The 13,895-nt window shown below is 37.1% G+C and overlaps 1 protein-coding gene across 1 annotated transcript in view; it reads right to left on the minus strand.

Annotated features, from left to right (window-relative positions):
- LTBP1 (latent transforming growth factor beta binding protein 1) overlaps nucleotides 1–13,895 on the minus strand; it is a 147,397-nt gene that overhangs the window by 72,128 nt on the left and 61,374 nt on the right. Inside the window, exons 6-8 of the mRNA XM_009283777.2 lie at nucleotides 5,689–5,811; nucleotides 3,968–4,135; nucleotides 517–750 (exon numbers count right to left, since the gene is read on the minus strand). Of these exons, the coding sequence (XP_009282052.1) occupies nucleotides 517–750; nucleotides 3,968–4,135; nucleotides 5,689–5,811 (525 nt within the window). The remainder of the gene's footprint in view (nucleotides 1–516; nucleotides 751–3,967; nucleotides 4,136–5,688; nucleotides 5,812–13,895) is intronic.

Raw genomic sequence — 13,895 nt, forward strand, 5'->3', positions numbered from 1 at the left:
TTCAACAGCCTAGCAGAGAGGGGCTGACCCAACATGGTCACACCGAGGGAGTGCACAGCTGCAGGGGTGAGAGCAGACCACATGAAGGGGAAGCATGCCCACATCAGGTGGTGCTAATCTACAGGAGCATATAGAAGGAAGATGATGAAAACCCCTTAGCTTCTGCCACCCCAAATACTAGTAAATCAAAGCCTGAGTTGAGTCCTTTGTTCTACGTTAGAGATCATAAATAATTTTATAGAAGTCTTAAAACAAATATTTACTATTTCTTATCATAAAAATTAATGAGATTACAGCAGTCTGTCTCTCTCCATGGTGTTCTCAGCATCTGGTAGGAGCTATACATAAAATTTCAGAAGTAAATCATGTAACACGATACACTCCACGACGTGGAACGCTCTGCTGTGGGAAGTGATGCCTCTTTGTCCTGCACTGTACGCAGCTACTCCGCAAAGAAACATACCATTGAAGACACATGCATAGAAATATAGAAAGACTAAATTTTCCCACTCTCACCTTCTTGCACAGCCATCTCAGTCTCACTTTTCTGTGAGAAGGTCAGTGCCTCCACTGGCTCTTCCTTTGCTGGGAGAGGTGGAGGAGAAGTACCTTTAGCAACAGGTTGAGTAATCGGGGTCTTGCCAATGACAGGTGGCTGTACTCTAACTGCAGGGTGATGATATAGCTTGTTTCTGTGAGGGCCAGAAACCGTATAACCCATTCCACCAGGGCAGATTTCCTTAAAAGCAGCTAGATTTGGGATGGGAAAATATTCCTTTTAGGAGTCTAAAAGTGCAATATGTTGACATAGTGGAAAATATAATGACTACCACTGACAAATTTAATCTCATATTGTATATACATTTTTACAAAGAAATATTTAAAGACAAGCTGTGCATTGCATGCTAATATGACTGAGCATTCTCCCAAAAGCATGTTCTGGCTGTTATTCCCAGCAGGTTTCCACTCCAGTTTACCATCTTTTTTCAATTATGTTTAATCTATCATTATATCAAGATAATTTTTGTATTAATCCTCTTCAAACAGTATATCCTTTCTGAATATGAATTTAAATATGCAAATTGTCATCATCATCTACACTGCATAAGGAATCAAGATCACTGTTTCTATCATTCTCCTTTTGCCGAAACCAAAGGAAAAAAGCTCACCACCCTCTACCAGAGGAGCAGAAGAGTATCAACCAGTAACAACATTCATTCACAGGATCCCATTTGACTACATCAGAGGTCTCATACCAGCCCTGATCCAAATTCCACTGAATTGAATAAGTCTTTCCACTGACCTCAGTGGGCTGGATAAAAAGATGGGGATCATAAAAAGCCAAATCACCACTGGAAGAGAGGGGAAATAATCTCATTTATAAAGCTGCTACTGAAAAAGGTAATGAAAGTCAGGCAGCAGCAGCTGCTCTGATCTCTGCAGCTGCTCTACATGAGCACCAGGTTTTGCAGTCCTAGTGGAAGACTAGAATGAAAGAGAAATACAGGTCAGCCTTCCTCCCCATCCAAGATAATAGCTATGCTCCTGTCAGGGACAGGGAGACCTTCAGGAGCCTTGAAGGGGCAGTGCTTCACTGTCCTCATTGCTTTAGGTAAAGCTATGTTGGGATGAAACACCAAAGATTGTCTCCCATGTGCCCGATGTGACTTCTTACAGCTTCTTAAGAGATGCGCAGAGTGGGGATATTGGTAAGTTCACAAATTCTGCTTTGAACACATCAGGGTTTTAAAATGAATTATCTAAAATAAAACCACAAAATACTAGCTATAGGTACTCCACAGATGAATTAATTAAATTATACATTAAATTGCAGTATGCATTAATTGCATACTGTGTTCTGATGGTGTCTTAGTAATAGAAAAGATGAAGGGTCAAACTGATTAAATTGAGTGGATTCAGAATGATGAAATACTTTTTGCTGGGAAATGCTAATATCAAAACTTGCCAAAAAAACACCCAACTGAGGGTGGGAATTCCGGTCAAAGGAGGAAGACAGAGAAAATTTGACGCCCGTCCCTTCAGATGCATACTCAGGATGTAGGAAGTCTTGTTTCAGGGCACATTCTCTCAAATGCAGAATAGAAATGTGAGCCTTATTCTACCACAGCTCTGATAAGTGTTCTCAACACTTGGGTATACAAAGCTGGTCTCTCTCAGTCTCTCTTTTGGAGCTGGTCTACTTTGTACAAATATTTTAAAAGCTATCAGAGAGCGAGATCATGACTTTTTAATTCAGTGACTCTTAAATCAACATGGGATGCTGCAGTAAATACATTACCCCATTCTGGAGTATCCCACTTTCACACATTTTTCACAGAAAACTCTGAAAGATTATGAATTTAACCTGTTATAGAAAGGAATATGTTTTTAAATCATGAAAGTTGTCATGAAATGGGAAAAGTGTTTCCCACACAGCTCATCAGAATTTTCTACTCACAGATTTTCTCTCTGAAGTCTTTTCATTAAGAAAAATCACTAGAATAACCAATTCCACATACTATTCATCGATGTACTTTTTATGACTAGAGAGCAGTCAACTTCACAAAAACATATATTCTCTGCTCCAGAATATACACAACTGGGCATAAAGCTTCATGCAATATTCTCATAGATGTAAAGCATCTGCACTTAAATTGCGAGTCATCTGATAAGAATACATTTTTTCTCCATTAAAAAGCCATAGAAATATTATTTATCTGAAAGTGAACTGGACTTCTAAAATCCTAATCAGTGATCTAGCAACCCAATGCTCACGCAGGAAACAACGGCTTTAAAAATCAATTGAAATGCTCAAAAATGTTCGTCACTTCCATTTCTGTAAGCCCAACTTTAAAAAGTAAGGAATCCGCTGCTTTCATCATGTCCCTGATGCTAGCTGTGGATTTCCCAAAGCAGCTAGCTAGTTTTGAAAATCTGAATCTTTATAAAATACTCCAGAGAAATACATGACCTGTATCATAACAGCAACATCTGCAGTGGCAACTTCAGTAAGAACTGTGGATTACCATTACTAAAATACTGAACAGGCTGTACCTCATGTATATTACAAGAAGCAATGATGCTTTTTAAAAAAGATGAATTTGACCATACATTTGGACAAAAAATAGTATTCAGTTGATTTTGACTAAAGACTCCAACTTTGGTCATTTAAGTTTTAAGCAAAATCAGGGAATAGAAGGTACTCGAAAGCAGCGATCAGTATCTATAATATGTGGTATCTTAATCTATGAGTAGCCCAAATGAGCGTGGTGATCAACCAAGCTGGTATTTTCCATGTCCTTATATATTTAAAAACCAGCAGGACTCCAAGTGAACACTGATAATACAAGTGAGCTTTATGTATCAAGTAAAGAATTGTTTTAAGTGAAAGGTGGCATGAGATGTTTAACTACCAGTTTATTGTGAAGAAGGCAACACCATACTTCGCATATTCCTCAAAATGGATGGTAAAGATATGAAGGAAGGTTAGAAAGCAGAGATACTCCCATACGTATCCCACTAACTGTCATGTAAACTACAACACATGTAGTTCTGTAGCCTAATTCTCAAAAGCTGCCATCCTTTCACCAGTGCCTTTAACAACTGAAGAGTATTAATTAGATTTTGGGTTAATTTGCCTGTATCTATAGTCAGAATATAACATACAATAAATTCATCTTCATGTGATGGAGAATCAAAGTTCAAGGACATATTCTGAGATGCAAATATTGTTAATCTGGAATTCTATCACAACATATCAAAGATAATTCCGTTGTTTTAACCACAACTCCCTATGAACAAAACTACTGTAATATGTGATTATTCTACTATGATGTAGAGAACTGTCATAATTTACTGATGGACACTTCTTGTTTAAAATCAATTCTTGGATTTTTTTTTTTTTAAAGCACGCATAACAAGCATAGGGTGGGGGCAAGAGCTTGTATTTTTAATGGGCAGTTCTTACCTGTTCCTGGAAGCGGACACTTCTCACAGTGTGGGCCCCAGGCTTTGCCAACACTGCAACAGCAAAGCTGCTTGCTGAGCTGAACAGAAAGAGGATGCATGCATTGCTTTCCTGCACTAACAAACCGGTAGCAAGGTCCTTTCTCTTCAGCAACTATAGGATTATCAGCTGCAATGAAAGTGGAAGAGAGGATGGTACTGTTCATATGAAAAGCGAAACAGAGAAACACCACTAGATTTCCAACACCAGTTTAATGGATTAATATTACCATCTGCACAAGTTTTATTTCAAACACCTATCTCAAGCCATAATCACAACATAAAAGAAAATTCTTATTTCATATCAAACACTCCTGAATTCCAACTCATCTTAGACCAAGGATAAAAAGTATTTTAAAGAAAAAAAAAATTTCCAAACCAGCAGTTGCGTTGCTGCCACAATAAAGAGTCAGAATCAACTCTCTCATTTGTACACAAGTCCAACTGCTGAAGACTAAGGTCAGTCACTAGCAATATACAGTTGTGTCAAGCTACATAGCCACTGGAACATGCAGCTGTAAGTAGGCTATATAAATAAGACTGCAAAAAGATTAAGTATCATATGTGACTTTTTTTTAATAAAAGAGACAATCATATATTTACATTTTGTTATGCTTAGTTTTAGCGTGGAAGAGCCAAAGGCCATAAGCTATGACTAGTATGAGGTAACAGGAAGCTAAGAACCATCCAGCTTTCTAATTTATGCATCCACATTCACATACAGTTAACAGTTCTGGGTCATATGTTCACTTAACTCAAAAAATACAAAGACTAGCTGATTTTCAACATGACATGTAAAAGCAAAAGTGAAAACCAACTCCTTTTTTCCGGTGCTCAACTGAAAAGTTATAAGAAATTCTTCAAAATGCTGAAAAACTTTCTCAGTAATTGAGTGTCATTAACAAGTAGCATAAGATAATTATGCTGAAAAAATGAAAGAATTCATCTACAGCTCTAGACTATTTTATAAATCAAAAGACAGCTCAGATAAGGAGCTTGGGAAATGAGGTATTTTTCACTTGTAAATATTCTTCCTAAAAAACTTAAAAGTGAGAAATTTAGTTGTTCTCTATGCTTTCTTTTCTTCTTGCAGAGGTAGTTGATCTCAAACTAAGTAAAAGCTGATTAACAGAGGAAAATATTTGCATTCATGCTGTTCACAACTTTTTCTTTCTCCTAATTCTTTCTTAATTTTTAATCCTTCTTAATCAGAAGGAAAATGTGCCAAAGATCATCCTGGGCTGAATGTTTAGTAATGGAAACTACCCAGGTCAAAGCTGCAGAGGTGGAAGAGGGGAGGGTGGGACACAAAGATGATTTTGGCTGGGGAACTAGCAGAGAGGGGAGAAAAAATTGTGGAAAGGAGAACTCCAGGCTAGTGAGAAAGACTGAGTGTATGAGGAGGCTGGATGCGGCCTTGAAGGTTTTGTGACTAGAAAACAAGGAAAAGATGGCAAGGATCCTGGGCAGCTGTTGGTGGAGACCAAGGCTTCCAGGACAAAGAGACAGAAAAAAGGCATGAGCACTGAGACTGACTAAATAAAGTGAGTAAGCTCAGAAAAGGAGGCAGGGACAGCAAAAAAGATGGGGACAGCTTAGAAGAGTTGGGGCCAGTCAAATAAGTCCTCATTTAAAGTGCAACTAAGTATCTACTTTCGTACTTTGATTAGCACTATTACTTACGTATGCATCTTGAGAGGGTAGGATCTGGCACAAATCCCATTTTGCAGGTACATCTGTAGCTGCCCATGGTATTCAAGCACTCACCATTAGGGCATACTCCCTGCAACTGACACTCATTGATATCTGTGGGAAAATTGAAAATAATCAGATACTGAAACATGTATTAATATTCTTCTTTCTTCAGAAGTTATCTTATTTTTTTTTAAATATGTGCAGGAGAACTGTTACGAGTTAACACTCCAATCAACACCTTTTCCCATACTGGCAACATTTGATTTATAACCTCTTAAAACACTGCTGAGAACATAACAGAAAAACAATTACATTTATACATCATTCTCAAGTACTAGGAATTAAAAAACAAATACACATTGACCGGCTTATCAACCCCCCTTGTCCTGACTAGATGATTGCTTGTGCAGTCAAACACAACTCACAAGAACTTTCAGAGACAAGTTTTAAGTGATGTAGTGTATTTTATACAGGATGAAACACTGCTTGACATATTTAATACAGTTTTTATTAGTATTTTTATTCGGTAGTGCCTGAAGGTTCATTGTGCTAGAAGAAGCACAATGCAACATGTGGGAACACAACTTTGTAATAATTAACAACTGCTTTGATAAAGTTTGCTGTTATGAGGCTACCTGCACCAGTGTCCCTTTTTCAGGGTCTCACTGAATTATTCTCCCATGCCCCAAGCATTGGGCCTCAGGCCTTTATCACTCTTGGGGTTGTATCTATAATTCACTCACTCTTAGAATAGGACCTGTCTGACAATCATCTGGATACCATCTGTAATGAAGTCAGCCAAACTAGGGTTTTATTTCAGGAGACAGTAACAATGTAGCTTGCACTGATAATCAAAAACTTAAAATAATTAAACCAAAAAACAAAAACCCTTAACCTATAATTGTCTCTGTCATAAATTGTCACATCTCCTCTTTCAGAAAAAAAGAGACAGCACATTGAAACAGACCTACTTTAAAATGTTGACATGTGTTACTTCTACATAAGACTCTCTCTCCCTATCCCAAGCTAGGAAAAAATGCCTAATTTGCTGGGTAAACAAGCTTCAAGTAGAAGTCAGATATTCCAGCTAGCTCCTTGGAAATCAGGTATTAGTGATCGTTTTCTCTAAAATATATAATATTTATTACCTTTCCTCTTAGTTTTTATAAAACCTTCACCATTTTGTTTGACCTCATTGTATGTTGCTGCCTGATTCAACTCAATCAATGAGGGTAAGAAGTTGAATATGTAAAATAACAGATGTGCTGGAGTTTGCTTTTGGAAACCTACAGAAAGAATCTTTCACTTTCCTACCTTCTTCATTTTTCTCCACAAGTTTGGCTACCTGTCCCACTACACAGGAGTGCACGACTTAAGCTCACAGTACAGCAGACTCTAGCAGTTGCCACGTCAGCTGTGATTTTTTCCAAATACTCAGTGTTGAGCTTATCCCTCAGCTCTTCCAATGCTATACCTAATCTAGTATCTTGACACCACCTGGATCAACTTCACCTCTATGCACTTAGCCACATGTGACAAAGAGTGATAATTTATATCCTAGAACTTTGGATGAAATGTGATGGAAACCACATGAATTACAAAGGATCAGCTCTGCCTCAAAGGAATTTTCAAGTGAAATTCCCAGACTACATGACTTTCTGACCTCAGAGGGAGTGGACTATTTAAAAAGGAGAACAGTATAAGAAAGGAGTACAAAAACCTGCTGAAATATTGTCCTACAGCAGCCTAACTTTTGACCCATCCGATCTTTAAGCAGGAAGATGTCCCGTATAAGCACAGGAGTATCTTATTTAAGGATTGCACTAATACAGAATATTTAGTAAGCTAGACTTGTTCTGATGCACTCGATGAAATTTTTTTAGGCAGTTTCTTCAGTTGCTTAGTCTGACTAGGTTCTTTCTTTTGCCCTGAAATCTCAAAATATGTTTGAAGGCATCTACAGAGTGTCAACTGATCCCAAAAGGAAGATCATCATTGTTTCAATACATTATCTTTTGTGACTATTGCGAGGAATGAACTTAAATCTTAACCACTAGCAAGACGTTACTGAAACATCCCTAAATAGAAACATATCGATGCTGTTGTAAAGTTGTTGGGAGGAAAGGACATGTTGCTAACCCTCCACTTTCAAACATCAGGCACGACAAGGAACATAATGGAAAAGAAGACTATGAAATACCTAGAAGCTAATACAAAGCAAATACTGGAACACCCAAGAACCCACTATTGAATTTTCTACCTGTTCTCAATTTGGGTTGTCAGATCAGTCCTCAAATGTTAAACCATGGAATAATTCTACTTGCTTTGATGAAGCACTGACTCTGTCGTCGGAAACAAGTTAGAGGAAGAGGCGGTATGCTTTACTCTGAATACAGGAAAAATCTCGATATCCAGCTTCATTTCAAAATGAAAATCCTTAACACAATTACACAAATACACAAATTACACACATACACACATGCAAAAAGCACACATAGATTTTGGAGGAAGAGGAAAAACATAGATAAAAATAAGAAATGGAAGAAAGATAATATCAAAAATTAAAAATTAAGATACATATTTTTAACAAGGACTGTGCTCTTTTATTCTAATCTGACTTTTGCTTTTTATCGTTTAATATTAGTTATTCATTGGTGTTGACATGGGTACATATAGCGAAAATAATTGCTCACTTTCTACATTGTAATAGCTAGACATTTTTAAACAACTTCCTCCCTTTACAAATTCTAAGCATACATTTTTATTTATAGGAAAATTAACCTATACTACTGGGGAAAAAAAAGGAAGGTATCTCCCAGGGGACATACATAACAGACCGCTTTTTCTTGTAACTTCTTCTGGAATATATATCCATGTAGAATTAGCAGAAATGCTTTGTCCAGTGAAGACAGCATTTACATTTTAAATCAGTGAAAAAGACAACTTATTTTAAATAATATTAATTTGACTTTGATTTTATAGTTCTTATTTTCAAGGAAAGACCAAGTCTCTTGTTTGTTAACCATCAAAATACATTGCTATTTGCTTATGTCATCATTACGAAAAATTTGGCATGTTTCCTTCCTATCTAGGAGGATAACTACCATTCTACATGTATTTAAGCAAGGTAAGTAATTACATAGCTTAACATAAGTGCATTCATAACTTCAATGTTTAAAACAATTAATGCTGCATTTTTCATTTATTAGATGATGATTTTACTCATTGTTTACATCAAGCTTCATTTTAAGGAATGCTAAAAATCTATTTATGGATAAATTTTATTATTTGAATACTGAAAGTAGATAGGCATGTAAAAAACAAAAAGTAAAATCCTGCAAAGACACAGATAGATAAGAAGAGGAAAAAAACATTTATGAAACCTGCTTTCTAACTTGAATTTGAATCATTTTATTCACAACGCTAGTATTATCTGTACTACTCAAATGAACCATATCTTTTAAGTTTGTAGAACTATATCTGTATGTCGGAGAAGGAAAAAATGGTGTGTTGTTATAATTCTCAAGCAGTTTTTCAACTTTGAATAACTTAGCTACTGAACTGAAATGCATATATATATTTTTACAGTGAAATGAAGAAAAAAAAATCTGTTCTGCAGAAGGGGGTAAAATATCTGGCTTTGCACTTAAACAAATTCTAGTTATGGGTTACAGACTTCAATTAGCTGAGTGATCTTGAATACCTAGTAGCAAAACTGTGCTATTTGGATTTCATAATGAATTTTTTTTTAACATAGCTTATATTTAAGTCCTTATACAGCTAAACTGTAATTGTGAGTTTTAAAGTAAATTGAATTTAAATATCATCTAAATACAAATTATGCACATTTTTACAGATCTGAACTTTATTTCATGTCACTGCTAAGAAAAACTGGCATAGGAACGTATTGGACGCATTTGGTGATACTGGCAGAACCCTGTTTTAGAGTTTTGCCTACTAATAGTGAAGGTTTCATGGCATTATTTACTGAAGTGGCTAATTTGCAGGTAGATGGGATCTTCCCATAGTTCATCAATACACAGTCATCTTTCTTTCCAAATGGTTCAACTATTCTGCAGGAAACATTCACAGATGCTGTCATTACTGCCTCTGTATTAAATCTCTTCCCAGATGAACTGTTCTTGTACGTCTAGTATTTAAAAATACAACACCCCATTCACACGCACTCTGTTATCGCTATTTAATGTGGACACTGCTACATTTAAGTACCAGCTTATATGTATGTAAATACCAATGAATGTTCCTTCTAGAGTTCCTGATACAGATATTTCTCTTGCTAAATTTGTCCAATTTTTAAAGTTAACTTTATTGTGCATGTTCTGATGCCTCAGCATAACTTAATTATAGTGTATTTTTAATGCCTCTTTTCCAAGTCATGTCTTCTCAATGAGCTCATAGCATTACTGAGCTGATGCTCTATGCTGAATTACACAAGCGTATCTGGGGATTCAACAGAAACAAGCTACAAGCTGATAAAAAAACCCTTCAAATTTTCAAAAGAAACATACATACATGTAAGAAAAGTATTTGTTTAACAACTTTGGTTTAAAAAAAAAACCCTTTTTCAAAAGAAACATACATACATGTAAGAATAGTGTTTGTTTAACAACTTTGGTTTAAATTAAAAAAAGGCCACCTACCCAAAATGTTTCCTACCACCTGCCAGCCTGCCCAGCTGTGCAAATTGCACCGGAATCAACTTGTTCAGGCAGCTGGAAAAGAAATCTGATTCAAGATTAACAGACTTTTTTTTCTTTTTAGCCCTCTATTTCTTGTATATGGACATAAAAAATATTTCAGTTTTAAATTAGTATAGCAATGAGAATTCATTTGCTCCATTGTAAAAACTAGAGAAAAAGCTACTTTAAAGTTGTCTGAATAATCTTTTGCTGTGCAGAAGTATGAACCGACAAAATGCTTATAGAGTGGTTTGATCAAACACCTTCATCTACACAGAGGAAATATTTTAAGGGGCTATGTAGCCGTACTATAAAACCATACATATGTAAATAAAGCTTTCTAAAGACCAACTAAATATTAATTTTCAGTTTCCAAGGAAAACAGAGTAATGAAGTTCCACTGGTAAAGCACCTCTGCGTTAGTGATACAGGAAAAAAAAAAAGTTAAGCAAGGAGCTTTTCCACACAGCACCTTGCATGGCTCCACAGCAAACTCTCACAGTAGGTACTGTTATTTATGATTTCTAAAGAACTGGTAAATAAAGCATTGATTTTGTAATAGTTGGTGCTTGATAATGTGAATGACTTGACCCTTCTCAATGGTAATAAACTGGTGTAACCCCACTGGCATGAAAGAAGCATTGTCATTCTGCACTGACTGACAGCCTGACCCTTTGCTGTTACTCTTTAGTATTATACATGCCAAATACATGGAACTGGTCCTTGATGTCCTTGACACACTGTGCTCCTAGATTTGGTAGTCCATCGCCATGAAAGTTTGACAAGAAATGAAACTTTACTCTTATTTTGGATCTGTTGAGATGGCCGTGGAAGCCACATGCCATCCCAGAGGCCCTGTTGGTGACTCCGCTCTCACAAGTTCATCCAAATGCACAGAAGTTTTGCCATAACCAGGGTCTTGACAGTGGTGCTGCAGTACTGTACAGATGAGACTTCTATGTCTCAGCTCCTCCAATACCCTCTTCTAAGTACACAGCTGGATATATGGTGAGGTCAGCCACCACGCTCTCCTCCAGAGCCACCACAGTACTCCCAGCTTCGAAGAACCCAGAAGAACCAAACCGCTGCTAATCTATCCTACAATCTTTCCCACTAAGGAGAACTTAAAACAGGCTCTCTTAACAACAACAGTTAGTGTTTGATACCTTCCCACAGATTTTTATAGATCTACTGGGTGTCAGGTCAACCTGCTCTCAGAAAATGCATTTTGTTAATGACTCACTGCCACTGAATTTCCTGGGGAAAAAAGCAAGCTAAAACAACCATTTCCTAACTGAATGCTTGTCTGCTCATGTGAAGAGTGGGACTACAAACAAAGTAATCTTCATGACTTAAAAAAAACCCCAAACCTCCAAAACGAAACAGAAGTGAAGGAGGAAGATGGAAACAACATAAGATGGTATTAATTTAAACAAGAAAGCACATGCTAACACTGAGCTTGTTATAAACCATGATAATTGTATATAGTTTTACAAAACCAACTTCATCTTCAAAGAACTTTAAATACATTAATTAGTAGATAGAAGATGGAAATGAATGGATAACTCAGATATCAAAGTGAAAATTTACTTTACTCATGTCTTTTTCTCCTTGCTTTCTAAGAATGTTCATGAAGAAATTTTATTTGGATTTTTGTCCAGGGTAAGGCAATCGTCAAAGTTTCACATTAGAAATACTCCAAAAATACAACTGTGTTTTGAAAGCACTGTACCAGAATCTTGTTTCACAAATAGTTAACAGAATCAGATGAAGAACTGACTTCTGTTGTTACTCATGACCACACACACATTTCCAATTACATGGGGTGAATATCACAATACTAAATTAAATTTCATTAAGTCTAAGTGCAGGCAACAGTTAATAAACAACCTATTTTCTTCTAATAACTGTGATTTAGGGAAGGACTGAATAGTCCAGAAGAAATAAAAAAATCAGAAAGCTTTTGAAAAACAACTCTTATTTGTTACTTTTCTCTAAACAGTTATTCCTTGCTTAAAGATCCAAAACCCCAGTGGCTTTTCAACATCTCAATCTATATTATGAGGGTCAGGCTCTTTTACTCAAGTATTGATTTACTTGTTCAGCTCTCTTACATGCACTGCACACTGGGGAATTTTGATGACTGAAAAAGAAATATATGAATCAAAACATTAAAAGTAGAAAAGTTAGATATGGGATCAAATTCTGTTCTAAGGTACTTAAATTTAAGTGACAAAGCATTTATACACCTAATGGAAGGTTTCCCTCTGGCTATTGTATAGGTATTTGTGTACAGAAGGGTACAATGCAGTAGAATCTCTTTCTCTTTCCGCTGTACGACGATGCATGGAAGAACTCTGTGCCGGAGGGGAGGACATGCTGCAGAAGATATTATCTTCCAATGTTCTGCTTGCCTTCTCCTATTCTATAACGGCTTTTAAAGTAGATTAAAACAGTCTTTGGGGCTGCATTAGCTGCTGTTCAACTGTACTTTGGTTCTCTACTGGAAACCTACATGCAATGTTCTCCTACCTTTCCTTGAGCAATGGCATGCCTAATTCAATCACATTTAGGAAGTGAATCATTTCAGCTTTATTCCACAATTAATGACACCGTAACGTAGCCTGAGTATCCATTCTCCAAGGATAACAAACCATGCCAAGTGTCAACATCCAATGCTAGGAAAAATTCCTGTGCCTACTTATAATGAGATCTGTACCTGTCACTTACTGCTGAAAGAATATGCTTTGCTTGGTTACTGTAAAACATGCTGAGTGATTTACTGTGTGCATCATAAAACTACTGTAACCTCCTTTAATTTGCCCATTTACTGAAATACTTTACTTAGATTCCTCAGCAAGCAAATACAAAAACGCTTCACAGCCTGCTAGTCATCTACACATTTACAGGTCAACACAACCTGAAGAGCTTGATGCCTGCTATAGCCAAGCGAAGTGGTGCAGAAGCACTAGTTGATCAGCAGAGAGCTGTCCTGCTATAGAGCAACCTACAAAAGCTGATGGCTGGAATATCAGCCCTATAGTGTTTCCCTTTCACAGCCTCCAGCTGGAAGAGTATTTAGGAAGAGAAGTTCACTGTGTTTTGGCTGTGTTAACCATTATAACAGCTCTTCAGACCACCCAGGCCCAGCTGGCCTAATGCAGAATCGCAGAGAAACACTAAGGTGGTGTAAAGCTGTCTTCTCTCCCTTCAGCCTTGTAGCTCAAGCGGTTCATCTTGAGGGCGCTCACAAGGCATGTGTGGGACAACCAGGGCATCAGGCCCAGCCCAGCACGGATTCATGAGAGGCAGGTCCTGCTTGACCAACCTGATCTCCTTCTATGACCAGGTGACCCGCCTAGTGGATGAGGGAAAGGCTGTGGATGTGGTCTACCTGGACTTCAGTAAGGCCTTTGACACCGTCTCCCACAGCATTCTCCTAGAGAAGCTGGCGGCTCACAGCTTAGACAGGTGTACTCTGCGCTGGGTCAAAAA

This window comes from Aptenodytes forsteri, unplaced genomic scaffold, assembly GCF_000699145.1.
Source record: "Aptenodytes forsteri isolate BGI_AS27 unplaced genomic scaffold, ASM69914v1 Scaffold309, whole genome shotgun sequence".
NCBI classification, from domain to species: domain Eukaryota; kingdom Metazoa; phylum Chordata; class Aves; order Sphenisciformes; family Spheniscidae; genus Aptenodytes; species Aptenodytes forsteri.